The following is a 26,518-nucleotide window of genomic DNA, read 5'->3' on the forward strand; positions in this document are numbered from 1 at the left end:
GTCTAACTCCCAGGACCTGCTCCAGAAAGGCCTTAATTAACCTTATGTGGGGCTTTAGGATCAGACAGACTTGGATTTGAATCCTGCTTCTGGTGCTCACTAAACCATGGGCATATTGTTTAATCACGAAGTCTTAGTTTTCCTGTTTGTAAAATGGGGCTGTCCCTTCCAGCTATTAAATCCATTGTATCAAATGAGACAGGTGCACAATAGGCATCCAACAGACATTCATTTGAGATTCGCTGTATTGAAGAGGAACATCGCGAGAGCCTCCTGCCCATGTACCTGTCGTAGATCACCACCTAGCTCCTTCTACGGTGCCTCCTGGTTGCGTGCCCGCCACCGAACGTGTTTCAGTCTGCCTGTGCCACCCTCACTAGCCTGTGCTGAGAAACACAGGAACTTAGGTGGCCCGACTTTCTCAGCTGGTGGGGTTATCTTCTGTAACTCGAGATTTGTTCTAACCCCGAAGAGGGAGCAAGGCCAACTCCACTCAGACTCTTTTTTTTTTTTTTTTTATAAAGATTTTACTTATTTATTTGACAGAGAGAGGGAAAGCCAGCGAGAGAGGGAACACAAGCAGGGGGAGTGGGAGAGGAAGAAGCAGGCTCCCAGCGGAGGAGCCTGATGCGGGGCTCGATCCCAGAATGCCGGGATCACACCCTGAGCCGAAGGCAGACGCTTAACAACTGAGCCACCCAGGCGCCCCTCCACTCAGACTCTTTAATCCCACAATAAATTAAAATAAAGTGCTTATGTGTGACTGCCTACAAAGCCAAATAATACAAGTTCTGGGAGACCTGTAAGACTGCCTGCGGTGGGCAGTGGCTATTTACTAGTAAGCTGAAGGACACAGCACATCGAAGCAGAGATGGTCCTACCTTTTAATAAAAATAAATGTACTCGGCCATGGTAATCATCTACCTTTTGATCTTGCTGTAGAACTGAAAACACAGCACATGATCTGTAGAGGAAATGAAAAATACCTTCTCTTTTATGAGTTTTGTGATCACAGACAATTAATTACAGGGCACGAAGTGGTACACGCACCAGCTACTCCTTTACTCAAACTTCTGAGTACCTACTACGTTCCAGGCAATGGAGCAAGTGCTGGGACTACAGAGATGAAAGAAGACAGTCCACCCTAAAGGAGCTCATCATCTTACGAGCAAGGCTCAGAAATAAACAGCTACAATCAAGTACACAATTATGTGGCAAACGAGGAATATGCAAAGCACACGTGTGAAGGGTCCCTAACTCAGTTGGGCATAGGGTAGGAAAAAGGAAGGACTGGGTAGGGGTGGCTCTACAGGTTGACAAAAGGAAAACATTTTTCTCAGACTACTGGGAGTGACGCAGAGCTGGGTGTGTTACACTGGCAAGTGACCGGCTGTGAGCTCATAGCTCCAAGTTCTCTGTGGGAAAGTTGGTAGAGAGACAGAGGCCAGGATTTTGGGTTCTACTGGCACATTTAGTTCCTACGGGTCTCCCAGGGTAGGGATTGGGGTGGGAGGTGGGGAACAGGGGGAAGAAGGTGACAGGGAGCACAGTGACAATCCCTAAATGACTTCCTTATCCTTCTGTGCCAAGAGAACGGCTTCCAGATGTCAGAGGTGTCCTGCTTGCAGCTCTTGAAGCTTTGGTTCCATGAGGCCACCGAAAGGGAAGAAGAGGCCCGAGCAAGCTGAGCTGGGCCACAGGAGGCAGCCTCCAGGGGTCTCAGACTCAGGAACGGACACAGATTCATTCATTTATTCATAAAATAGAACCCTATAATGTATAAGATACAGTATTTTGGGGACAAAGACATCCAGACACTGACTCTGCCCTCCAGGTGTTTGCAGTCTATCATGTCTAAAATTACTTGACAGGAAGTGGTAGTGAATGAGAGAGAGGCAGAAACTGAGGAGGGCGTCTGGGAAGACTGGCATGCAAGATGCCATGTGAGCTGAGCCTGGGAGAAGAGAGCAAGAAAAAGAGCTTGAAGGGAGGAGGGGCAATGGGAACAAAGGTATTCTCAGCCGATGGACAAGCATGCATCGAAGGCATTAAGCTGTAATGCACGGGGTCTGGACATAGAACTGGGAAAGGGCCGGTGTGGCAGAGGGAAGGGAGGATGAAAGGCGATGAGGCTGGAAAGATGGGGGAGGGGATCACGTAAATACAAATGCTGGACTATGGAGAATGGAGCCTGATCAGTGCCCTGAGAGCCTGGGTTCTAAATATTGGCCCAGCCTGGCTGGTTGGACAATGAATTCAGGGCCCCTCTGAGGCACATCCAGCTTCAGAGCCTGCACCTGGCTTCCAGCAGCCCAAATGGTTAAGAAAGATACGGGTCAGCCACAGCTCTATTCTTAGGATGGAAATGGTCCCTGTACTTCAACCATCAGGCCCATGTCTTGGCAAGATCTTGCAGGGCCACTTTAAAATTCAAGGCCATGCGGCAGGGCTGCCTTTGTTTCCACGGAACATCTAAGGCCGTTAGCTCTTTTGTCTTAAGGAGATCATACAGAAGCGTTCTCCTCTCGTTTCTAAAATTAAAACCATCTCTGTTTTATTGCCCATCCTTGCTGCCCACCTGCCCCTGAACTCCCCCAAATGGACGGACATCCTGCTTCCTGGTAAGACTCTAGATGCAAACAGGATGTTTAAAATACCCTAATTAAACCGATCCTGACTTCAGCAGTGGTGTGCTAGAATACAGATTAATCTGCTTCATGCCCGGCACTAGCAGCTGAAGTAGCAGGAGGCCCTGTCAAATCAAGCCACAACATTACACTCCTCTGCCTTTATTATTATTTTTTCCTTTTTTACATTCCATTATAATGGACATCTGCTTAGCAGGGGATGTGGTAACCCAGGAAGAGTCACGCATGTGTGCTCAGCCACTCCAGCTGAATACTGATGCAAGTCAAGTCAAACACTCTTCTCGAGACAGATGGGTCTGTGCTAGCATCTATATATAGCCCTCCAGACACATAGACAAAATGCATATATTCCGAGTCTTCATAAACATTTACTGACTCCCGAATATGTGGCAGGCACTGGGCTAGAGACTGAGGACTTAAAGAGGCGATATTTATTGTAACCCTACTATGGGCCTGCGTGTACTCTGCATGTGTTACTTCATTTAAGTTTCATGACAATCCTGTGAAACATGTGTATTATTCTCCCCATCTTATAGATAAGAAACTAGAGACTCAGCCAGGAAAAAAAGTTTGCCTCCCATGGTTTCACAGCTAGGAAGTGACCTAATTAGTTCCACTATAATAAAACTTGATTATCTTCCTCATGAGTTAAAAATACCCAATAAGCATATTTAAAAGCCATTCAACCTCACTAGTGTTGCAGATAAAGTCAACGAGGTAGTTTCATCTGATGAAAATTTCAAAATAGTTGATGTCTGGAAGGCTGTAAGGAGGTGAGCTCCCCTACACTGCTGGCTACATGAGTACTAAGGATGCCGCCCCGAAACCACCGCTCTGCCGTATGAACTCCACAATAGATGGCAAGCTCCTCAAAAGTGGGGCCCACAGCTTATTCATCTCTACACCTTCAGCATCTAGTCGTGTGCCAGGAAAATTCAACTAATACTGAATGTGACATCCTAAGAGAACACCATGGTTTTAAGAGTTAGCCGTCAGAGACACATATGCATAAAAAAGGAATAACTGATTCCCTGAGAGGGTCTGGATCAATCAGGGAATTTTCAGAGTCTCCTCCGAAGAACGGGGAGGAATTTATCAGAGAGACAAAGGAGGAACACCATTCTAGACAAAACACAAGAGGTTGAAAGGCATGGAGGTATGAAGGAGCACAACACAGGACAGGCTGCAGGGGGTGGGTGATGGGGTGTAAGATGAAGCAAGAGAAGCAAGCAAGAACACTGCACACTCAACTAGAGGCAGGACTTTAACCCCTAAGACCTACAAAACACATAATGGAGAATAAGTAGTATGATCAGATTTGTGTTCCAGAAACATCTTTCTGGAAGATTTACTAAAATGTACACTGGAGGAGAAGCAGGACCAGATCCAGATCATTAGAGAACATACGAAACAAACACAATATATTGCATTTGGGTATATCTAACAGTTACTTCTCCCTAAGCAAAAACCGGAATAGTTAATGATCTTTCAGAAAGAAGCCCAGTTTCCTTGCCCGCTTCTGGAGGAAAGAAGTAAAGTATGACATAAAGAACACTAGAAAAGAGTTAAGAGGCAGAGATTTCTAGTCCGAACTTTGAAAAAAGTCTTCTACTTGGCTCTGAATAGGTCTCTTGCCCATCTAACTCTTAGGGCCTCAGTATCCTTGTCTGTAAAGGAGAGAAGTGGCCTAGATGATATATAAGTAAAGTCCTCCCTTAACTGAATTACAAGACTCTACTTATCAAAACGAGATGTGAGCAACTACCAAGTGACCCAGCAATTCCACTCCTAGATACTACTCAAGAGACAATGAAAACACAAGAAGACTTGTACACAAAATGTTCTATGAAAACAATGTTCAGGGCAGCTCCACTCACAATAGTCAAAACCTGAAATAGTTTGTCAACAGGAAAAATATGCCCACACGATGGAATACTACTAAGGAACAAAAAAGAACAAAGTACTGATGCACATGACAACATGGGTAAATCTTAGAAACAGTGTGCTCGGTGAAGGCTTTACCCCCAAAGCTTACCCACTGCCTGAGTCCGTGACCTGAAGCTCTAGACGAGGCTCACCTGAGACATGATGCACCTTGAACAGTGGATGCCTTTGTGAGGCGGGGAGAGGGACTTGATAGGGACGGGCACGAGGGAACGTTCTGGACCTCAACAGAATATGTATCTGTCTACATCTACCAAGCAATGCACTTGAGATGTGTGCATTTCACTCTATGTGCTCTTATTTATTTATTTTTTAAATTGAACTCTAGGCTAATACTCCCGCTGAAGTGTTTCAGGTGAAGCATACTGATGTCTGTAACTTCCTTCTTGCATCAAAAAATAAAATGGACGAATGAGAGATGGACAGAAGTGACAAAGTAAATACAGTAAAATGTTAACTACGGAATCTAGGTGGTAGGTATGTGAGCATTTATGGTCTAGTTCTTTCAACTTTTCTGTATGTTTGAAAATTTTCGTAAGAAAATATTGGGAGGAGGAAGGCAAGGAAAAAAGTGAGAGATGAGCACTTGGAATATAAATGATGAGATTCCTAAAGGTTATTTTTCCAAAAAGTAGTTTTTAATATGTCTGTTGTTTGAAATTTTGAATGCATTTTCCATTGAAATAGGCCCACTGAAACCCATTTAACCTGAAATATAGCCAAAATTAATTCAGTATTCTCATTTTTCAGTTACGATGAGATTCCACAAACATTGCCTAATCACCTACTGACTGCAAAGCAATATGATAGGTGTTGCTTCTGGTTGATTTATTTTCTCTTTCCCATGGGGTTTCCCCCTCCTTTCAGAGTCTGAGCACCACTATGGATTTAAAAAAGTGTTTAAGTGCTAGCTTAACTAATTTACAGCCTTGAATCTGTGGGAAAATATGCCTTGTAGCAAGAAAGGGATATAGATGCTCAAAAATACTTCTTTCTGCTACACAACTATTCTCCAAGGGCCCAGAGTGAAAAGAACAGAATGATGTGGTAGCTCACGTTCCCTCTCAGGGTTTGAGCTGAAAGCATGAAGCTCCCCAGGTCAAGTGTCCGTGTACCAGGGAAGGTCCATATTTCAGATGGGTTGAAGGAGAGGTCCATGAAGCTTTAAGTGCCTCCAATGGGCATACCCAACCATCTCCAGGGGAAAATGGCTCCTACAATGTGCTTTGTCAGTGCAACCACCCCATCACCCTGGCGGCACCAGTGGGGACTGGGGAATGATGCTGGTTCTGGTGGGCACCATGAAGAATGAGCTGGCCACCAGTGACTTCAGGAACTCTAGAGAAGGCCTGGACAATCCCTACCCAAGAGATATGTTCTATGCCAACTGGTAGCATCCTGACTAGTTAAGACTGCCAGTTACCTACCCATTTTCTCCGATTCCTTACTAATAGAACCCGTATACACTTGGTAATTTACTGAGCTTAAAAAAAACAAAGGCAGAAAAACAAACTACAGCTTCCCTTATAGCTAGGTATGACCTAGCTTGACCCAAGTGACCCAAGTGACTCCCTCTGGGTCAAGACCTAAGACCAACGGGGATTTGGAACTTCCAGGAGGGGATATGTCACCTTCTGCCCTGCCCCCTCCCATTCCTGCTTTCCTGCTGTTTGGAATACCGACACAGTAACTGGAACTCCAGGATCAATCAAGACATCAGGCAATCTTGAAAATAGAAGCCAGGCACATTTATATGTGCTTGGGGCACATTAATAAGCAAACAGATATCCCTGGCCCTGTTGAGAAGGATGGCAGAACAGAATGACAGAAGGAACCTGGGTTCCTGATGACATCTGAAAGCTGCCAGTCCAGTCCTGACCTCTGGACTTGCTTTATGTAAGAGAAAAACCTCTATGTGATCTATTTTATTTAAACCACTGTAATTTCCAGTCTCTGTTACTAGCCATCAACTGCATTTCCTAACTGATAACACTAATCTGCTAATTTCTTTTCTAGGAAGTCCAAAGAGACACTGTGTGCCTAGAAGTCAGGTATTTACTCCAAGAAAGCTGAGTGTATAGTCTTGTTTTTGGCACCAGTCACACATCCCAGTGCAGAAGGTCCTAGAACCAGGAGTAACTGCTGGTAAAAACGTACATTCCCTTTTCTTTCCGCCTCATTGTCTCGAAGGGTCTAAACGCTTTTCCATTATATTCTGGAGAACCTGGCCGTAAGCACTAACATGTTTTTGTTTTTGTTTTTTAAGTTATTAGCCCTCATCCTTGTAATGACAGGAATACATGCCTGGCATTTCAGGACCTCTGCATTCCCACCAATACTTAGGTTAGCAGCACCCACAACCGGCGGTATTTTGAAGAACTGGTATGAGATGGCCCGAGATGGCCCAGATGCAGGGTTTCTGACTCCCTAGACTGATACCTCTAGTGATGGAGACAGCTGCATTTCAGGTGTGGCTGGTTACAGCGTACTTTTCCACAGGGTATCACTTTTAGGGGTATTCTACCTAAATGAATTTAAACTGATTCTGTGGCCTGGAAGCTCTCTTGGGGTTTGAAAAGGACATGAATGATACAGCTACCATCATCTCCCCACCCACACCCAACCAAAAACAAAAAAACCTTTAGATCCTAAAATGAGACAATCCCCCTGAATATATGTAGTGTGATTTTTTTTTTCTTTTAAAAGAGTCCTTTTCAATGGTTAGTATTCTCAGATGGTCCTGTATTCTCAGATGGTCCTGAAAGTCGGGGAAGGCGCAGCACAACCCAGGCAGTTTTTTGACTACCTGGGTTTGGACATACCTGGGCCTAAGCCTGGGTACCAGAATTCCCCCACATTCTCCCCTCCCCATGATCTCTCCACCATTCCAATTCCCACTTTCCAAGTATCCACCTGTCAAGGCACAGCAGAGCTGATCATCACAGCCTCAAAGCACGGGCGGTGTTCTCACACTCTGAAAGCCATCCCTGGATGCCTGCTTTAGATTAGAAATTCAGTTCAGAAAAGAAAAAAAAGAAAAAGAAGAGCCTGTTTCCAGGGCCTTCAGGGAATGATCTAAACCTAGCTCTTCGCTCCTTTCATCTGCTTCACCAGGCCTGCCTTAGCGCTCTTCAAACAGCCGTGGGCTCCTCCTCCCATTCTTCCCACAGTTAGCGCCGGGCCCTCCTTCTAGCTGCTGCGGCCTCACCAACTGCTGAGCTTCGCACACTCTTCCTGCAGACTCCGGGGCTTCGGCTGATTTCCACAGAAACCAGAAAACCCTGCTTGCAGACCCAAGGCGGCCTTATGTTCCTTTTCTTGAAGTCTGACTTCTTAACCTTCTTCCATCAGCCAGTAACACGGCAGAGCGAGAGGACAGAAGCACCTCGGTGCCGCACTAACACTGTACTTTCATTTCCAGTTTGAGGCTAACGAACTAAACTGTTCTCCAATCTTGCACACACAAAACCACTACAAAAACATGCGGTGATCTCTATGAAGATGCTTCCTAATCATATTCTAACAGGGACGAGGCTCTTAATAGGGAGGAGATAAGGGTTGCTGGTTAATGCTAAGAAACACTGCACTTGCGAACAACGACTCCATGCTCTGGTTTACTAAGAGGCTATCATCAACAACTGGCAAAGAGATGAAGTAGTCTGCCACCCTCACTGTCTCACACACACACACCCAGTGCGACCATCTTACAGTTGTTCAAATAAAGGATGAAGGGCCGTAGAGGTCCATGTGCCTTTCCCAAGGGGTCTTTCTCAAGAGGATAAAAGCATTTATTAGTGTTATGTGCCAGGTTCCTGGGGTAGGTGCTTTGCATACTCTTTCTCACTTAAAATTCATGACACCCTTAGTGTGGATTATTCTCCCCATTTTACAGATGAGAAAAAAAAATAAGGCCCATTGGGGTTACGTGCCTTACCCAAGTTCTCAGAGCTAGTGAGAGCCAGAGGCTGATCTGACCCCCAATGCCAGTTTTTTTTTTGTTTTCTTAAAGATTTTATTTATTTGTCAGAGAGAGACAGAGAGAGAGTGCACAAGCTGGGGGAGCAGTAGGCAGAGGGAGAAGCAGGCTCCCTACCAAGCAAGGAGCCCAATGCAGGGGTTGATCCCACGACCCCAGGATCATGACCTGAGCTGAAGGCAGACACTTAACTGACTGAGCCACCCAGGCATCCCACCCAAGGCCAGCTTTCTTTCTGTCACCCCAAATCTGCCTTTCTAGTGGTGAACTAAGTTTACTAGCACCCAAATTTCCAAGGTACTTCTTAGCAAACTGAGTTGTGAGAAATAAGCAGAGAACCCATTTTGAACAAAGCTACAACCTAAACCGCCAATGTCCCTTTACTTTATATAAAACAGATGGTTTCTGGCAAAAACTGACTTCAAAGTAATTTCTGCGAAACACATCCTACTTGTTTACCGCTGTGGAACCCAAGATGCATTCCCAAGGAAAGAATCCCCTAGCCTGCTTCATCATAAATATCTGATAAAGGGGAATGATGAGCAGCCTCGGCGGATACTGGGCATGACAGCAAATCAGCAGCAGTGTGTCCTTGCTGGTCGTGGTATTCCAGAACTCCCCTCGGCCCAGCCACGTGATCTTCCCTGCTCAGAGAGACACCCTCAGCAGGTCTCTAACGTCATCCTGGTAGCTCCTAGAAGCTCTGTGTGGTAGAGTGGGACATACATGGGCACAGGGACAGCGAAACATTTTCTTCTCCAGCATGATACCCATAAGCACAGAAATAATCAGAATGGCACTCTTCCTCTCTGGGACCTCAGTTTCCCCAACTGTCTTTAGAACAGTGCTCTCAGCTCTCAAAATCTACAAAATTCTTCCTTTCTCTATGTCAAAGGCTCTCCATGGAGGGGCGGGGTGAAAGGAAGATTCTACTGTCTGAGGCGGTCTGCAATTTTTATGTGTGTGCTTGTGACAATAGAGGGGTGATACTGGCATCTACTGGGTAGAGGCTAGGCATGCTGCTGAACACCCTGCAATGCACAGGACAGCCTCCCACCACAAAGAGTTATCTAGTCCAGAGTGCCAGTAGCGCCCTGGCCGAGAACCCCCACAATCTAAGCTACTTCTGACATCTAATAGTATGACGCTACACTATCCAGGACCCCAATGTTAGCATATATATCCTAGCTAGAAAAATGCCTAAATCCAAGGCTCTCATTCATTTAAGTTATTAATTTTATAAATTACAAATTCCACACATACGGTAAAATTATATAATGTCTAGTGTTACCTTAAAATATTCCAGGGGAAAAAGTGGGGAATGAAATAAGGTTGCCAAATGTTAATCACAGAAGTTGGGTGATGGGTACATAAAGTTCAAGGTATAATTTTCTCTACCTTGTGTTTTTGAAATCTTTTGTAATAATTTTTTTTCTTCTTCTCCTTCTCCTCCTTCTTCTTCTTCTTCATCTTTTTTTTTTTTTTTTTAAAGTAAGCTCTATGGCCAACATGGGGCTTGAACTCATAATCCTGGGATCAAGGGTTGCATGCTCTACTGACTGAGCCAGCCAGGTGTCCCTGAAATCTTTCATAATAAAAGTATTTTTTCTTCCAAGTGAGTTTTTATTCAAAGGGATATAAAAGATCAAAGGGATTCTCCCCCCCACCCCCACTCCCTTCAGCTTAAGACATACTCTATGCCCAGGCAGAGCTCACAAATGAGTGGAAACAAGCCAGCCAGTGACCACCGCACATGAGGATGCTATTGGGAGCCTAAGAAAGGGACCAGTCTAAATACGAATGTGGAAAACCAGGGAATGCTTCAAGGAAGAAGCAGGTTTGGGGGAAATTCCAAAGAGTAAGTAATCAGTCTCACAGAAAAGGGAGCAAAGGAGTGTCTCAGTCAAGGAAAGCATCAAGTGTCAACACAGGTGGTCAGACATGGAGGAGATACAATACCTCAGGCTGGAGACAGGGCAGGGATAGGAATGGGGAACAGCAAGAGAAGGTCACATGGGCAGGTTTTCTAGGTCATGCTAAAAAATCTAGACTTCATCCTAGGCCTGCATGAAGAAGCCCTCAAGAAAACAGCAGCAGAGTCATGTGATCAGATGAGTGTTTCAGAGGTGCCCGAGACAGTTCACCTGCTTTGGAAGAAGCAAAGACGGACTGGAGAGAGGCAAGAATTCCAATAGTGAGCCTGTAAGAGGAGAAAAATGTTGTAATCATCTGAGAAAGGAACGAAAAGGGAATCAGACTGGTGTGGACAATAGGAATTATAATAAGATTAACTTCAGGAGGTATTTATGATTATAACTAATGCCATCAAATTAACTCCAAAGAGACAGAAAGAGAGGTTTGCCTTAAGGATACCCAAACTGGGATTAACAGAGAAGAATCTACAAAAGATCTAGAAAAATAAAATAAATTTAGTAGGTTTATCGATGATAGCCAAGGAAGACGACAACATGTGGGCTGTGGCTCCTTCCTTTCTCAGTTTTTGAAGGTTTTAGGCACATACAAGAGCTATGACACTGCGGCTAGGAGTGTCTGCTCTGGCTGGGTTAGAAGGCTGTCCTGGTCCAGGTCATCCGCCCTCTTGGTCACCCCAACTAGCCTTGACAAGTACAGTCAGCAGTCTGGTTCACTGTGCTTATTAGACTCTAACCCTAAGACCACAACACTGAATGCCTGCCTTTTCTAGAGCCCCACACCACATCCTCTGGTACCTTTGTATATGCTATTCCCCCTGCCTCAAAGCTCTTCCCTTTCTTGTCCACTTGGGACATTCCTACTCACTCAACCTTCGTTGGGATCAATGAAGGTAATTAATGTGCCTAAGGTTACTGTGATATTGTGACTTATAATAAGATACATGTATTTGGTCTTTGCCACCTTTCTGGAAAAACCCTTATAATTTCCTAAGTGAAGACAGCCATAAAGGTGTCTTCCGTTTTGTTAATTTTTAGGTGACTTTCAGAATGCCCTAAGGATGAGTGAGCGCTGATTGCCAGGAAAACCAATCATGTGATTAGAGTGTTGTAACCTTCAGTCCCACCCCCAGACCTCCTGGGTTGGGCGGGGGAGGCAGGTTGCAGGTTCAATCCGCCATGCCTAATATAATGAAGCCTCCCCAAAAGGACAGGTCTGGGGAGCTTCTAGGCTGGTCAACACGTGGAGGTGCTGGCAGAGTAGCAGCTGGAGCGGGCATGAAAGCTCCACGTCTTTTCCCCATAACTTGCCCTGTGCAGCTCTTCCACCTGCTGTTCCTGACTCACCCTTTCACAATGAACTGGTGACCTAGGAAGGAAAATGTTGCTCTGAGATTTATGAACTGCTCTAAGAAATAAATCGAACTTGAGGAGGGGGTCTTGGGAACCTCTGATTTTACAGCCACTTGGTCAGAAGAACAGGTAACAACCTGGGCTTGCAGATGGTATGTGAAGGGGGTGGGCGGGTAGTCTTATAGGACTGAGCCCCCAACCTGTGAAATCTGAAGCTATCTCTGGGTAGATAGTGTCAGAACTGAGCTGAATTCTTGGACACCAGGCTGGTGTCCAAGAATTGCTTGTTGCTGTGGGGAACCACCACATCGGAAACTGAGTCTCAAAACACAACTGGTGTGGGATTTGAACTCAAGTCTGCTATGTTCTTTCTATATGGCTGTGCTATTCTGCTATTAAGAACCATGCCAAGCTTCTGGCTTAGAAAAACACATCTAACTTAATATAAAATGTACAGGAAAAACTTTAATATAACAAGGTTCATATTATTTCAAAAATTTAGATTGAAGTCTAAAAATTTTACGTCCCACATTACAAAATACATACACCCCTAAAAAAGAAAGAAAGAAAGAAAGAAAAAAAATTCACAACCCACATTACCAAATATCAAAAAACTTGGTAACAGAACTTTCCTGACCTTCCGGTATTATAAATTTTTCTATTTCATTTCTAGAAATAACTAAAGTTACTGGAGTGTTGCTTTGGTGATTAAAAGTCATTTAACTTTTTGGTTTTCAGGTGTCTCCCTGGGAAAATGATGCACAGGATCAAGAACATGGGCTTTGGGTTCCAGCAGATGTTAATTTAAACCGTGCGTGAGATTTGAAAAAGTACTTAACTTTTTTGGGGCTGTTTCCTCAGTAATGAAACAGGCTGATGACACCCCACATGGGGCTGATGGTAGGGACACTGACATCACGCACACACGGGAACACAGCAAATATCCCATACACGTGACACCACCGCTGCCTTCGCCAGCAGTAGTAACCCCACATCAGCTGACGCGTCATCAGGAAAATCGGCCTGTTACGGAGGCTAGCAAACATTGTTATTCCACAGGTTTGCAGCCAGCAGGCGTACTTAACAGAGACATGATTTATTAGTAATCGATACATTTAAGAAAGTTGTAGGCATATTTTTTAGTGATTATCAAAATGATACGCTTAATTTATTTTATGGTAACCCTGCAGCAAATAGGGAACAAACTAACAATCATTTTCTCTCTCTATTTTGGAGCCAGGGACAAGGAAGAAAGTGTTAAAAGGAAAAAATATATATAAGGAATGTAGAAGAGACCAGAGAAAGACCATGTAACACACACCACTACACTAGACACTGCAAAATTTTATGGTATACAAAGCACTTCCCCCACACATTATCTTATCCAATTCTCACACACTGAAATGTTACTGTTTCCTTCTTAAAGGTGTGGAAACAGGGTGGGAGGGGGCAAACTACTTAACCCAAGTCAGAGCCTGAGCCTGAGTTATGGCAGAAACAAACAGATCCCCTGAACCCAGTCCAGGGAGCCTTTCTAATAGGCTGCTTCAGGGATTTAAAGTTACCAGGCTCTCAGAGGCACTGACCACAGAAAATCACCCCCATGATGGTTCACAGCAAGACTCTCCAGCCCCATTCCCAGTAGTGATCTCCTCAGCCAACACTCCTATCCTTTAACAGACCCACACCTAAAAGAGAAAAGAGCTGCTTCTCTTGGACCTATACCTGAGAATAATTTCTGTTTGGGGATCTTTGTTTGGCCAGAAAAGAATGTTCAACAGCCTTCCAACCTCCTTCTTATGCTAATTACAGCTCATCAGCATCTGGACACCCACAAGCAAAATCAATCTGACTATAAAAGCAAGCCAAAGACATTTTCTTACCATAAAAAAAAAAACAAAAAAACACCCAACAACAACAAACAAGTAAGACTGCAACATGATTAAATACACAGAGCATTTCCCCAGCAACCTGCAGGCCGCTGCATATAAAGATCACATCCAATATCACAAGAGTCCAGGAAAGTGGACACTAACAAACATCTCACACATGTAATTGTATTTTTCATGACCAGTGAAATGTATACAAGTTTATTTTCAGTTTATCCCCTTCCACATTATATCTACTGCTAGATGCCAACATGTCTAAAACATTCAAATAGTCACACAATAAAAAAAAATACCATCTGAAAGGCCTCTTCACCTCCTCTTACGCTGTAACCAAGGGACCTCAGATGCGCTAGCCTTCAGTCCGTGCCTCATTCCGTACCATCCTGAAGCCCCCGCACCTTCACAACACTTGGAAAAGCCAACATCACCATCCAAGCACAGCTTACCTTTCCAAACTATCACCTCCACAAGCTGATCATGGAACCTAAAATCTAACCTGCCTGCTACAAATATAGTCTAGCTTCCTAACTGTATTAAAAGACTCACCCCGACAAATATGCCCAAGACACACTGAGTAAAAACAGCAAGTTACAAAACAGCACACGCACCATGATTCCATTTATGCAAAATTATATGCACATATACACAACCCCTACTCCTAACATAGATGTCTGAGTGGATGGTGTCCATGATGCTTCCAGTAATTAACTCTGGGTGGTGAGACTGGGGGTGATTTTTACTTGCCCTCCATCCTTTCCAAAATGCTTGAATTTTCTACATTAGGTTATTTTACTCATACTCAGAAAAAGCAACAAAGCCATTTCCAGCAACCCTTCCCCTAAGACCCACCATGTCAAGAATCTTCTCTTGGCACAGAGAAAAATCAAAAAGGATGCTTATCTATGCTTGTACTCCGAACATTCTAGCCAGTGGTTCTCAGAACTAGCTAAGCAACAGGCTCTGAAGCTGTTTAAAAATACAGATGCTCGGAGTCCCAGTTCTCAGAAATTCTGGAAGTGGGGCCTAGGCATGTGTATTTTGTCAAAGCTCTTCGAGTGATACTGATCAGTGGGGGGTCAAAAACTACAGATTTATGTCTCACTCTCAAAAGGGGCCCCACAGAGGGAGAAAACAGACCAGTGCTGAGTGAAGTGTTTAAAGACAGGCGATTGCAAGGCAAGCAGACAGGTCTGTTTAGGAACAGAAACTGAAGGCTGCAGAAGTGCTGAGCTTCAGTTCTGGGAGGCCACGAGGAGAGAGGAGGCTATCAGTAGGTAGATAACACTCAAAGTTGGAAGCCAAGAAGAGGTGAATAAAGTGTGGCAGGGCAAAATGTTCGGGACTGAGAGACAGAGGTTATTTATGCAATAGTGGGGGGCAGGACTACTGAGGACTTAAAGAAATTGAACAGGAAAAGACAGTGAGCAGTTTAAATTAGGCCTGCTACAGGTGAGCACAACACGGAGAAGGAGAAGAACACGGCTTATGATTCAATTTTTGGAAGCCACAGAAAAATCCTAGTAAAGACCATGTACTAGCTGTGGGATTTTTCGAGACAACAATTTCGCTATGCCTCAGTGTTCTCACCTGTAAAATGTGGGTAATAACACATGTTTCATGGGGCTATTGTGGGGATTAGGTGAAATGAGATAATGAATGTAAAAACCTCCCAGAGTACTCAGAACAAGAAACACTCCCAAATGATAACATTAGGAAGCACATCTGAGTAAAGACTATGTGTTGAATTTTAATAAACCAGAGCCCACAGTTGCTGCCTGGCCCCTAAGTTACTTCCTCATTTTGGTACCACCTAAAAATGCTGGCGAAATAGCCTAAAAAGTTTTGGCTACTTTTCTACTATTGCTTCTACATTCCTGGTATTTGTCTTACTTCTACAAAGGAGATGCTTTGCATACTAAACTAGTTCTATAAAATTTAATCAAGATTATAAATGAAAACTAACAGAGTTATATTGACAAAATAATAAATGCACCAGTGGAAAATTCTATATCCGGAATAAGAATTCAGCTAATGCTGTCAGTAGAGAACTAAGTTTCTACCCGGCAGAATGAAAAACACAAAAGAAAAACAGGAGTGGTTGTTTCTCCTTCATCTCTCCACTCAGATTTGTGCCAAATTAGCTGAGATAGTCAAAACAACTAAAATTATTACTATACCTATGATCTGTAAACATTTGGGGGATAACATTCTTAGTATAACATAATGAAATAATATAAGAACAGCAATAACCTCCAACATCCATGAATGCTTACTAGGTGCCAGGTACTGTCCTAAGCATCACACACGTATTAACCAAGTCAGTCCTCACAACAGCTCTGCAGGATCCTTCAAGGTCTGGCTTCTGCTTAACTACCTCATCTCCGGCTCTATGCTCTTCTCACCAAGGGCTGGTGCCAGACTGGTCTCAGAGGGTACTCCTGGGAAGCCTAATAAAAACATAGATTCGCCAACATTATTCAGACTGGTGAAACCGGAAAATGTGAGAACATGTCCCAGAAGAATACATTTGAAACAAGATTCCAGATGATTCTTCTAGGCAGATGGTTTAAGGCTCACTACATTCTATCCCTTCCAACTTTTATTCATACATGCTGCTTTATTAACTTGACATTCCTTCACCTGGCTAACTCATACTGAGCACTGGCTCAAGAGCCATGTATCTGAGGTGGAGTGATTTCTAATCTCCACTTGCTCTCTCACCACCCAGGACAGATGGGAAGCCCCTGCTCCCATAGTGTTTCATGCTTGCTTCTGCCTTTTACCTTGCAGTATAAATACAGGCTTCTATGTCTCCCTAATTGAGCTGTGAGCTTGTTTACCTTCCATCTACAGCACCAAGCCTGGCACAAAGCAGGGGCTAGTGGTCGGATAATAAAAGAATGAATGAAGACTCATTAGCCTACCTTGAGGGCTCTTATGCACAGAAACAGACCCTCTACATGTGAGTCAAACTCAAATAGAAGGGTCTGGTACCTCATTCGAGACAGGATATATTTTGATGCGGCTAGCATGATCAGGATTATAACTGAGGGTCCACATTTATAGGCCATCAAACTAAACAGTGGCTGTCTTATCTCTTTGGAAGCTCTTGCTATAACCCAGCCCGTCCATACATTAAGTCCCGGTCCACAGCTGGGCTTCACACCCACAAAAGCTAATAAATTGGCACCCTACATGTAAACATGAAAACTCGGAGAGGCTGAAAGGACTGTTTTGGAAAGGAGACTGATAAGCAGTAGCTATATTATCATTCATTAAACTGTCACATGCTAGGCTATGTAGGATGCTCATGGTCGTTTTTCTTCACACAGCTCTTTGAGAAAGGTTTTATCAGGCTTGTTGATTGATGAGGAATTCAAAATCCAGACAGAATAACTTGCCCAAAGCTACCTGCTAGTTTGGGGGTAGAGCTGGGATTTGAAGCCAGGTCTGTCCTCCTCCAAAGACAATCCTCCTCCTGCTCTGTGTTGCCTCTGGATGCCAACCAGAAGACCGCTGGAGCCACCCTGGTGTGGGAAAGAGCGTTGGGAGCAGACCACGGCTCAAATTCTGCTTTTGTCACTTACTTGCTAAAAGGTATTCGGTAATTAACAAACTCTTTATCTCTAAAAAGAAGATTAAACTGCCTAATTCATGAAGTATGTACACCTGTGTAAAGCCCTGAGTCCACCAGTAGATGCCCAATAAATGTGAGCTCACCATGAGTCTATCTTCCCTCTTCCCCTGTTCCCCTGCACAAAAGAAAAGAACAGTTTCTTCCGGGATGGCAAATAAATCCTGTTTCACGGTCTTCCTCACTGGCAAACAACTATGTTGTGCTCTAGTTGGGAAAGGCCTGTGGGTAAATCCTTAATACGACTGGAACCAGTTAGCAAGCCAGATGTGCAACACTCAAAATCATCCCCTCAAGCTTGACGAAAGGAACCCAAACACATTGCTTATTTCAGCATCCGCACATTTTGTCATCTGAGGTCAGGAATGAGACAAGCAGCTGGAGGGAGAGAAAAGGAATTGATCCAGAAACTGTTCAATTATGAGGTTTTCAAATAGCAACAAAAACACCAGCAAGACATTTCCATCCTTGTTTAACATAAAGTGCCTGTTAGTACATGACTTAATGCCATTCTTAAAATTAAATACCATTCACTCTTCACTTGCTCACTGTCCTGGCCGCTATAACCAACCCGCTGTAATTTTCAAGTTTGGGGAATATAAAAAGGGGGACAAAAATCTTTGACATTTCTGTTTACAAACGATATGGAGAAGTGGGGACATGGGGCTCCCTGGTATGTCCTCTTTGGGGAAGGTTTTTGTTATCTTCCACATGGGACTGACATGTTTATAGTCCACAGCTAAGAATGGCAGATTCAGGGAGGGAAATCTCTCCTTAGGTGGATACTTTAAAAATCACCAACGGAGGGGCGCCCGGGTGGCTCAGTCATTAAGCGTCTGCCTTTGGCTCAGGGCGTGATCCCGGCATTATGGGATCGAGCCCGCATCAGGCTCCTCCGCTGGGAGCCTGCTTCTTCCTCTCCCACTCCCTCTGCTTGTGTTCCCTCTCTCGCTGGCTGTCTCTCTCTCTCTCTCTTAAATAAATAAATAAAATCTTTAAAAAACAAAAATAAAAAAAAATAAAAATCACCAACAGAGGAGAAAGAAGAGGAACACAAATGGAAAACCCATCTTCACCCCAGCCACTAATATTAAGGAAGTGGACACTGTCTAGTAAGCACTTGATCTGTCTTATTTCACTTAATCCTCACATAGCACCCTTACGAGACAGATTCCAGTATCATCCCAATTTTACAATTGAGGAGATACAGACTCAGAGAGGTTAAGCAACTTTCCCAATGTCACACAGCTTGTAAACAACAAGACCAAGACACCAACATAAGTCTTGTTTTAATCAAAAGCCCATATTCTTAATCATCCATATCACAATAACTAGCTATATATGCCTTAGCGCCCACTGTCCCCTCTGCCATTTCCCTCACTGGTATAAGAAGGAACACTATGTATCTTTCAAGGAACACTCAAATGCCATCTCTTTTCTTAAGCGTTCCCAGAATCCCTAGAATAAGCCTTCCTCTAGGTTTTTATAACCTCGAGTATAACAACTATTAGTATAGTATGATGTCTAGGGTTAGTATTAAAATAATCTATAATAAGCTAACATTGATCAAACCCCCACACAATGTTAGACCCACACTAACAGTCACCTCGCAGTAATAATTCTCACACTAATCCAAGGAGATAGGTTATTAATCCTATTCTTACAGATGAATAAACAAATATGTTTTAAATACTACTGTGGGACAGAAGCTGAGTGACCTTGTGGGAGAACCATACATTTGTTAACATGGTAAGAATCCCTTGACTTGTGCAATGCTCTTAGCTATTGACATTTGCCTTGCTCCTGACTGTCGACGGTTAATGCTATACTGGTGTTAAATAAATTCACTTATACATTCCACCAATATGTACTGAGCACCTACCGTGAGTGAGCCCCGTGAAGGGCACCAGAATTGCTTAGACACAATCTTACTGAGTCAATTTTGCAATTTGCTCCTAATAACTTGTGCAATTTGAAAGGGTAAGTAATTAGAGTCTCCACTATCAGGATGACCTGCCCTGGGTCAAAGCACCAAGATTAGAACCAAGGTCTTCTGGTCAAGAACTTCTAATTTCACCAGCAACCCAGAGAAGAGCAAGCTGGCTTGGATCCAGAAGAGCACATACCGCTGGCATGGCCTCATGAAATGAGTGTGGGATTTGTGGTCAGAAGCTGAGGGTGTAAGTCTTAGCCACTATATGACTTGAAGTCATTACAATTTTCTCATTTTCAGAACGAGAAGTACCAACACCCTTGTGGGGTAGCTTTAAGACTCAAACATAATCAGATGTGTAAAGACACTCCTACAGATGCTGAATACAGGTAATGACAAACTGGTAGGCTGAAATCCTGGCTAGCCTATACCCCTCCTCTCCCTTCCACCAGAAGTCCCTTCCTCGCTAAGCACTCCTGTTCTCCTGTTCCCTTTAATAATGAAGTAATTCTTGTTATGTTTTTGTATTTGCTAATATGGTTTTCTGGTAAATACATGTGAAATTGCTTTATTCCCCACGTTTATTCCCCTCCCTTCTGTAAACTATAATTTTACAGTTGTGGGTTGGGAGTGTCTCTCTCATTTGGGTGGGGGCATGCATGCAGGACAGATTCCGAGGGGACAGGAGCGGTGGGAGGCTAGGGCAGAGAGACTTATTAAGGCTGTAGTGATAGTTTGGAGAGGTGACAAGCGCAGAGTCAGTACCGCAGAGGACTGGCTCACTAAGGCAGAATTTGTAGGACTTATGATCAAATTACCTGTGGGGACTATGAGAGTTAAGCATGGTGTGTGGATCTCTGCCTTGGGTGGCGGAGTGGAGGGTGGTGCCCTGACCATTACCCAGACAGGAAAAGCAGATGAGCCTTGGGCAATGAAGGAATGAGTATGGTTTTGAATGAGCTGAGTTGCCCTGTCTGATGGAGTTGTCCGCTGGTTAATTAGCTGAACTGACTAGTGCCTGGGAGAGACACAAGGTTGAAGATTTGGGGATCAACGGCAAAGAGATGTGGGTTAAAGCTGCAGGAAGTAGATGAAATCAAGGAGAGTATAAACAGTAAAACACAAAAATAACTAAGGGAAGACACTGTCAACCCATGCAAAAATGAACGTGTGAGGGACAGGGACAAGCCAAGGAAAAGGATCTGGAGATGGACTATCAGGGAAGAGCAGCATCCCCCAGGATTTTGTTCCCTGTCTTTGTTAAATTTTGAACATAGCAGGAGCCCTGATAAAAGGCAGCCCCAAATGATGCCATGTCAGCCGCGACCCACTGTGGGGGCATTAAAAATGTTTTTCACTGATGCTGACCAAACTCGGTTCTCTTCTGACGGTAGGAAAAGTTTTGCCGTTTCCTCCTTCCAAAGCAGGTAGGTGGCAGGAGCTCTGGTCTGCACTTCCTGGCTGCTGGGAAGTACCAGCCAACTACACACTTCCTGATGCATGGAGTCCACTGGAATCACTTAAAATTCTTTGCAGATGACAGAAAAGTATTCTTTAAAGCACGGACCTGTTATCAACTGCTGTCACTGCTGATGAGGGAGAATGTGTGCATACACCTAGCACGCACACCACACACCTACACGCTGCTTCATAGCTCACCCCCCGAAAGCTCGTAACAGCCTCCAGGGGAACAATGTTAAAACAGCGCAATTAACTAGAACTGCTACAAACTCAATAACTCACCTACCTAATGAAGCAATACAAGGAAAATTGGACCTATTTTAATAAGAATTTTAAAAGAGACAAGAAGTAAAGGTCAAATGCCATTTCTGGATCCCAGCTCTTTTCTTCTTCCCTCCCATTCTGAAGCAGTTAATACCAAGGAGACAACGCATACTGTACTAATCCTTATAAAACCAAGGAGGCAGCCAATCATGCTATTATACCCAAGGGCAAATTTTTTCTTTCCAACCCAACCCCCAAGCTAAGTGCCTCCCCAGATCTATTTCTGAAGGTTTTATTATGCAAACCTGAAAGGATTTCAATTACAATAATTCTTGTCCTTCTCCAGCCCAACTCACAAAAGCGGAACTTAATTACCAGCAATTCTAGGCTGTAAGTGTGGTTTTTGCTTCTTACCTCCTCTCTAGAGTCACCTTAATCTAGAGATTCTCCTCTCCCAACGCCTTCTGTCGGTTTGGGGAACACAGCTGTTTTTATGCCACCCCACTATTTAGCATATCATGGCGCCTGCCATGCCCATCAACAAGCAGTTTGCCCAGTCTCGTGCAGCTTTCATGGAGCCATTACACCGCAGGCCAGTAAAATCCACTCACACTCTCCCAGTCACGCGCAGCCACCCCCTCCCCCAGGTGTGGGCAGCCTGGCTTCCGGGAGACCTCTCAGGAGGATGGGTGCACGGGACAAAGGCCACGATGGGCAGAACTGGAGACAGGGTTGGCACCTACTCTAGTCTGAGGTCCACACTAAGTTTACATAGGTCATTTCACCTGACCCTCACAACCACCCCATGTGGCAGATCTAGCACTTCACAGACAGGGCAACTAAGGCTCCGAGAGTTCAGGAAGATCACATGGTTGATAAGCAGTGGAGCGATCTGTACCACACCAGGCTAGACTACTACTCTAAGAGTTTGGGGGAAGGTGCTGAGAGGCGACAAGTAATGAGACTGGACCAGGATGAACTTGAGGCAGTTCACTCCTGTATGTGACAAGTCCCTGAGGTTTGACAAGAAAGGGAGGCGCGCAGGGCAGCCCTCTAGAAGTTCTGGACTGGCAAGCTAATTTCCAGCCTACAGTGCTTACTTAGGAGTTGCTGGATTACCAAAAGAAGCTTGCCATACAGCGGCCTCACTTATATAGGGAAGTTCTAACCATTATGTATGTTAATCTTAAAAATAAAACTATTAGTCATTTTACCAGCAAAAATGGGTTTACTCAGGATTAGTAGAGAATTACAATTCAGGTCATTCAAGCTATGACAAAACTATACGCAAGTTCAGAGGACAAAGAAGACTGCTCTTTGATAGAGGAAGGGGGGGAGGTTCTGAGGGGATGTTATAAACAAAAGTACACCCGAATAAACCAGGGGTTTGAAGTGTAGTGGCTTTTCATGGGCTAGGCAGTGTTGCTGGGCAAGGGGAAAATCTTTCTTCCTCCTGCTGGGGTAGGAAAGTATAAGCTTCTTCCTGTGGGGAGTGCAAGATATGTCTCCACCTGTGTTAGGGGATGAGAGCTCTTCCTTCTGGCCACCTCGCTCCTTTATTCAATTTCAGATGTGGTTCTTAAGGGCATGGCTCTAAAGGGGGGCTTCTGCCATAATTTCAAAGCCAATGAAACAAAGTAAAACTTATGGCTAGCAACCTATTTGTTTTTGCTTTCAAACAATCTACTAAAGTCAACTGCATGGACTTCAATCATGCAGGGCTCTAGGGAGGGTCCCAAATCCATGCCTGCACTTAACCTTCAGTCCTTTAGAGAAGTGGTTGTTCATTCATGCAGTCAATTAATGTTTACCATGCATCCACCACACGCGGAGCATCAGGCAAAGGCCTGGGACCCAGAGGTGACAAGGCCACTGGTTCCATAATTTATGGCTATGACGGCAAAGTCCTAGGACCAAGACTCCATGTAATAGGAGGCTCTATTCTAGTCTAGGGGCTCATCCTATGCTTCCCTGAGAAAGTGACATCAAAACTAAGGACCTAAAGGGGTGCCTGGGTGGCAGAGTCGGTTGCACATCTGACTCTTGGTTTCGGCTCAGGTTGTGATTACATAATCATGAGATCGAGTCCTGTGTTGGGCTCTGTGCTCAGCCCAAAGTCTGCTTGGGATTCTCTCTCCCTCTCATGCTCTCTCTCTAAAATGAATAAATAAGTCTTAAAAAGACACAAAAAACAAAAAACTAAGGGCCTGAAGGATGACTGAAAGGTATCCAGACAGGTCAGCGAAAATTGTGGCAGATGGAGGGGAGAGCACGGTAGAAGCCTGGGGGCAACGAGCTGGGCACATCTGCAGATACTCCTGGTGGTCTGAGGCTGCTGTGCTCTAGCTTACCACACAAACCTGGTCCTCGTACGTCAGAGGGGCCAGCACAGGCAGAATAACCCAGAGAACAGGACAGAGAAACCTTGACAACATGCCCCTGCCCTGCCCTGCCTCCATTCTCATGCTCCCATCAAGGCCCAAGGGCCAGTGTGCCAGGAGCAGCGGCAACCAGCAGGGGCAGGAGGCCCAGGGCTGCATTTTCTCCTTGGGGTTCGCTTCTTCCGTCTGGGTGCTGGTGTATTCCGAATGCAGAGCTCACCCTCACCAGCCATTACAGGCCAAACACGACTTCCAGGAGCTGTCTTACCAAGCCATTGCTCTCACTAATATAATGTTATCAAATTTCTAATGCGGGTACTCTAAAGCAAATGTACTGTTACCAGCACGCCACTGGGCACATTTTTCAGATGGAAACAGCTGCTCACTGAATCTGTCACTTTTCCTCTACTTAGTACCATACACACAGAGCAAGAGCCTGCTAAGGGCTGTTTTCCTACCATACCTTTCTTCAAGCACGCTCGAGATGCAGCATCAGGTCTCTCAACAGAACCCAGCGGGTCAGCCACGGTGCAGTTCCTGAGGAGTTTCCTGGAGGACAGGACAAAGCCTTGACAACTACGGCCTGTGCCTCAGAATCTTAAGGTGTAGATATCAGAGCTTCTAGTTCACTGGTCTAGTTTCCTCATCTTACAGACCCGAAAGGAAAATGCAGTCCAGAGAAGTTAAGTAAAAGGTTTGTTGTCACACAGCCCGTGAGCTGTAGAACCAGAGGTTGGTTCCTTTCTCAGCTGATTTCCTTGCCTAAAAAACAGATCTACTTCGTAGGTTGTGAAGCCTGAATAAGAGAGCCCATAACCCAGTAGTGCCAGAAATGTGGCAGGTGTTCAATGACTGGTGACTGTGTGCAAAACTTTGTCTCTTACATCTCCAAAACAACGCATTCCCTTTCCCAGGGCCTCATTTTGCTGAATTCCCATTGAGGAAAGAACACAGACTGGCAGTGGGGTTAACGTGTTCACCACTGGTGTGTGGCCAACAACTGACCGGGGGTGAACCGAACTCTCTCCTTGTTCTCAGATCATGAGTCCAGTTCTTTGCCCTGCCAGTTCCACCCCTACCAGACTTTCGGTTGTCTCTGGAGAGCTGATGTGATCAGAGAAGACACCGCTGGAAGTGACCACTGAAGACAGTCACTTCACCTTCCCTTTAGCCACTCTGAGCTGGAATAGGCTAAGCCAAATCCATTTGAGAAGGGATAGACAGGAACTCTCAAACTTTTACCTAGGAGGGTGAGGAACGCAAAAGATCCTGTAGATATCCACACCAATTCTACCAATCACCGACAAAAAAATCACCCAAACCATGGAACAAACATTAACTTCAGACAAGACAACCAAATGAGCCAATCAGCTCGGGTTTTTCTCCTCTCTCACACACACCAGCTTCTCAGCCCCCTCTCTGTCCCCTCCCCACACTTTAAAATAACCATCCAACCATGTAAATTCCCCAGTGCAAGTGTCTGTTAGTCTCCAGCAGAACCATCAATGCTCATAAATTCCTGGCCTTCCAGATTGCACTGCAGCTACTTACAGGGGGGAGGGATGCAGCAGGCCACCAGACAATAGCAGGAGGAGATTGGCCAAGCAGTAACTACTCTGGTTACAGCATCGCAATTCATGGCAGCATTTTGCTGGGAGTGTGCACCATCAGGGAGGAGAAACATAAAAAGGGGAACCTGGGCTGTAAATAGTTTATTTCGGCAATTTTGATGTTGGCTGAATCATACTTTAATACAGAAATACATGAAAGCACCACTCTGGAGGTGACATGTGTTGCCACCTCATTACTCTTTTCAAAAGGGTCTTCTATCAGAGAGACACCTCACTACAAATTACGGTGAAGAAAACAAAACCCCTCACGCACAGACTTATTAATAGGCCAGAAGGAAATGGAACCACTAGGATTTAAGGAAGCAGAGAACCAACACAACAAAGACCATCAATGATCTGGGCTCTCCGGGCTGCATTTCCATGCATAGAAAAAGGGAAGAAAAGAAAAGGTGGCGCTCTTCAGTCTCAGAGTCAGCTCCTCAACCGCACACATAGCTATTCAAAGTAGCTCTCATTCCCCCGATTCTTCCTAATGCACCTGAAGTAGGCTGACTCTCCAGTGAACCTTACCTTCATGCTCCTTCTCAGTGGTTCCCACTTTCTTGATCTTCCTGGGAGATTTCATAAAGAGGGGAAAGATGGTTCGTAAGCCAAGAATATCAACAAACTTATGGCAATTGTCTGTGCCCTCAGGTCCAATCATGGCATGGTCCAGCACTTTCAGGGCACTGCTCCGGGAGATCTTCTTTTCTCTGGGAACAAAAGAGGTTTCATATAAGCACTTCATGGGGATGTTCTAGTCTCCAAAAAAGGGGGGGGGGGGAGTTCTCATTATAATGGGGGAAAAAGAAAGAAAAAACAAAACAACTTGAATGGCCACCAATGAGAAAATTATTACATAATGGCAGATCTACACAGAATATTACATACTTGTTAATAATTAGCAAAGTCTATAATAAAATGAACGAGGTCCTATGGTCAGAATGATAAGCACAAAAGATAATATTCAAAATTCTATATGAAGCATTTCCTCAATTATGTGAAAAGTACACGTTAAAAAAAGACTGGGAAGAAACAGATCAAAATGCTAACAGAGCTTATTTCAGGGTGGTGGGACTACGAATTGCCTTATTATTCCTTTTTCTTTCTTTTAACAGCTTTAATCAAAATATAATTCATATACAATTCACCCACTTAAAATGTACAATTCAATGAATTTTAGTACATTCATAGATATATGCAACTATCACCATAGTCAATTATGGAACATTTTTATTATCCTGACAAGAAATCCCCTATTTTGGCTGTTACTCCCCTTCCCCCCTCCCCATCTCATCCCAGCAACCACTGATCTACTTTCTGTTTCTATGGCTTTGCCTATTTCCGGACATGTTAAGTAAAGGGTATCATACAATATGTGGTCTTGTGGCTGGCTTCCTTCCCACAGCATGTTTTCAAGATTCATCCATGCTGTAGCATGTGTCAGTACTTCCTTCTTCTCTGTGGCTGAATTAATAGTTCATTGTATGGATA

At 44.4% G+C, this 26,518-nt stretch overlaps 1 protein-coding gene across 3 annotated transcripts in view; it reads right to left on the reverse strand.

Annotated features, from left to right (window-relative positions):
- The window catches only part of CTNNBL1 (catenin beta like 1), a 155,693-nt gene that overhangs the window by 35,137 nt on the left and 94,038 nt on the right, over positions 1-26,518 (reverse strand). For all 3 annotated transcript variants that reach the window (XM_087853593.1, XM_087853592.1, XM_087853594.1), the window contains exon 11: positions 25,556-25,737. In XM_087853593.1, coding sequence (XP_087709719.1) covers positions 25,556-25,737 — 182 coding nt within the window. The remainder of the gene's footprint in view (positions 1-25,555; positions 25,738-26,518) is intronic.

This window comes from Ursus americanus, chromosome 22, assembly GCF_024610735.1.
Source record: "Ursus americanus isolate L20-20 chromosome 22, mUrsAme1.1.p, whole genome shotgun sequence".
Lineage (NCBI taxonomy): Eukaryota > Metazoa > Chordata > Mammalia > Carnivora > Ursidae > Ursus > Ursus americanus.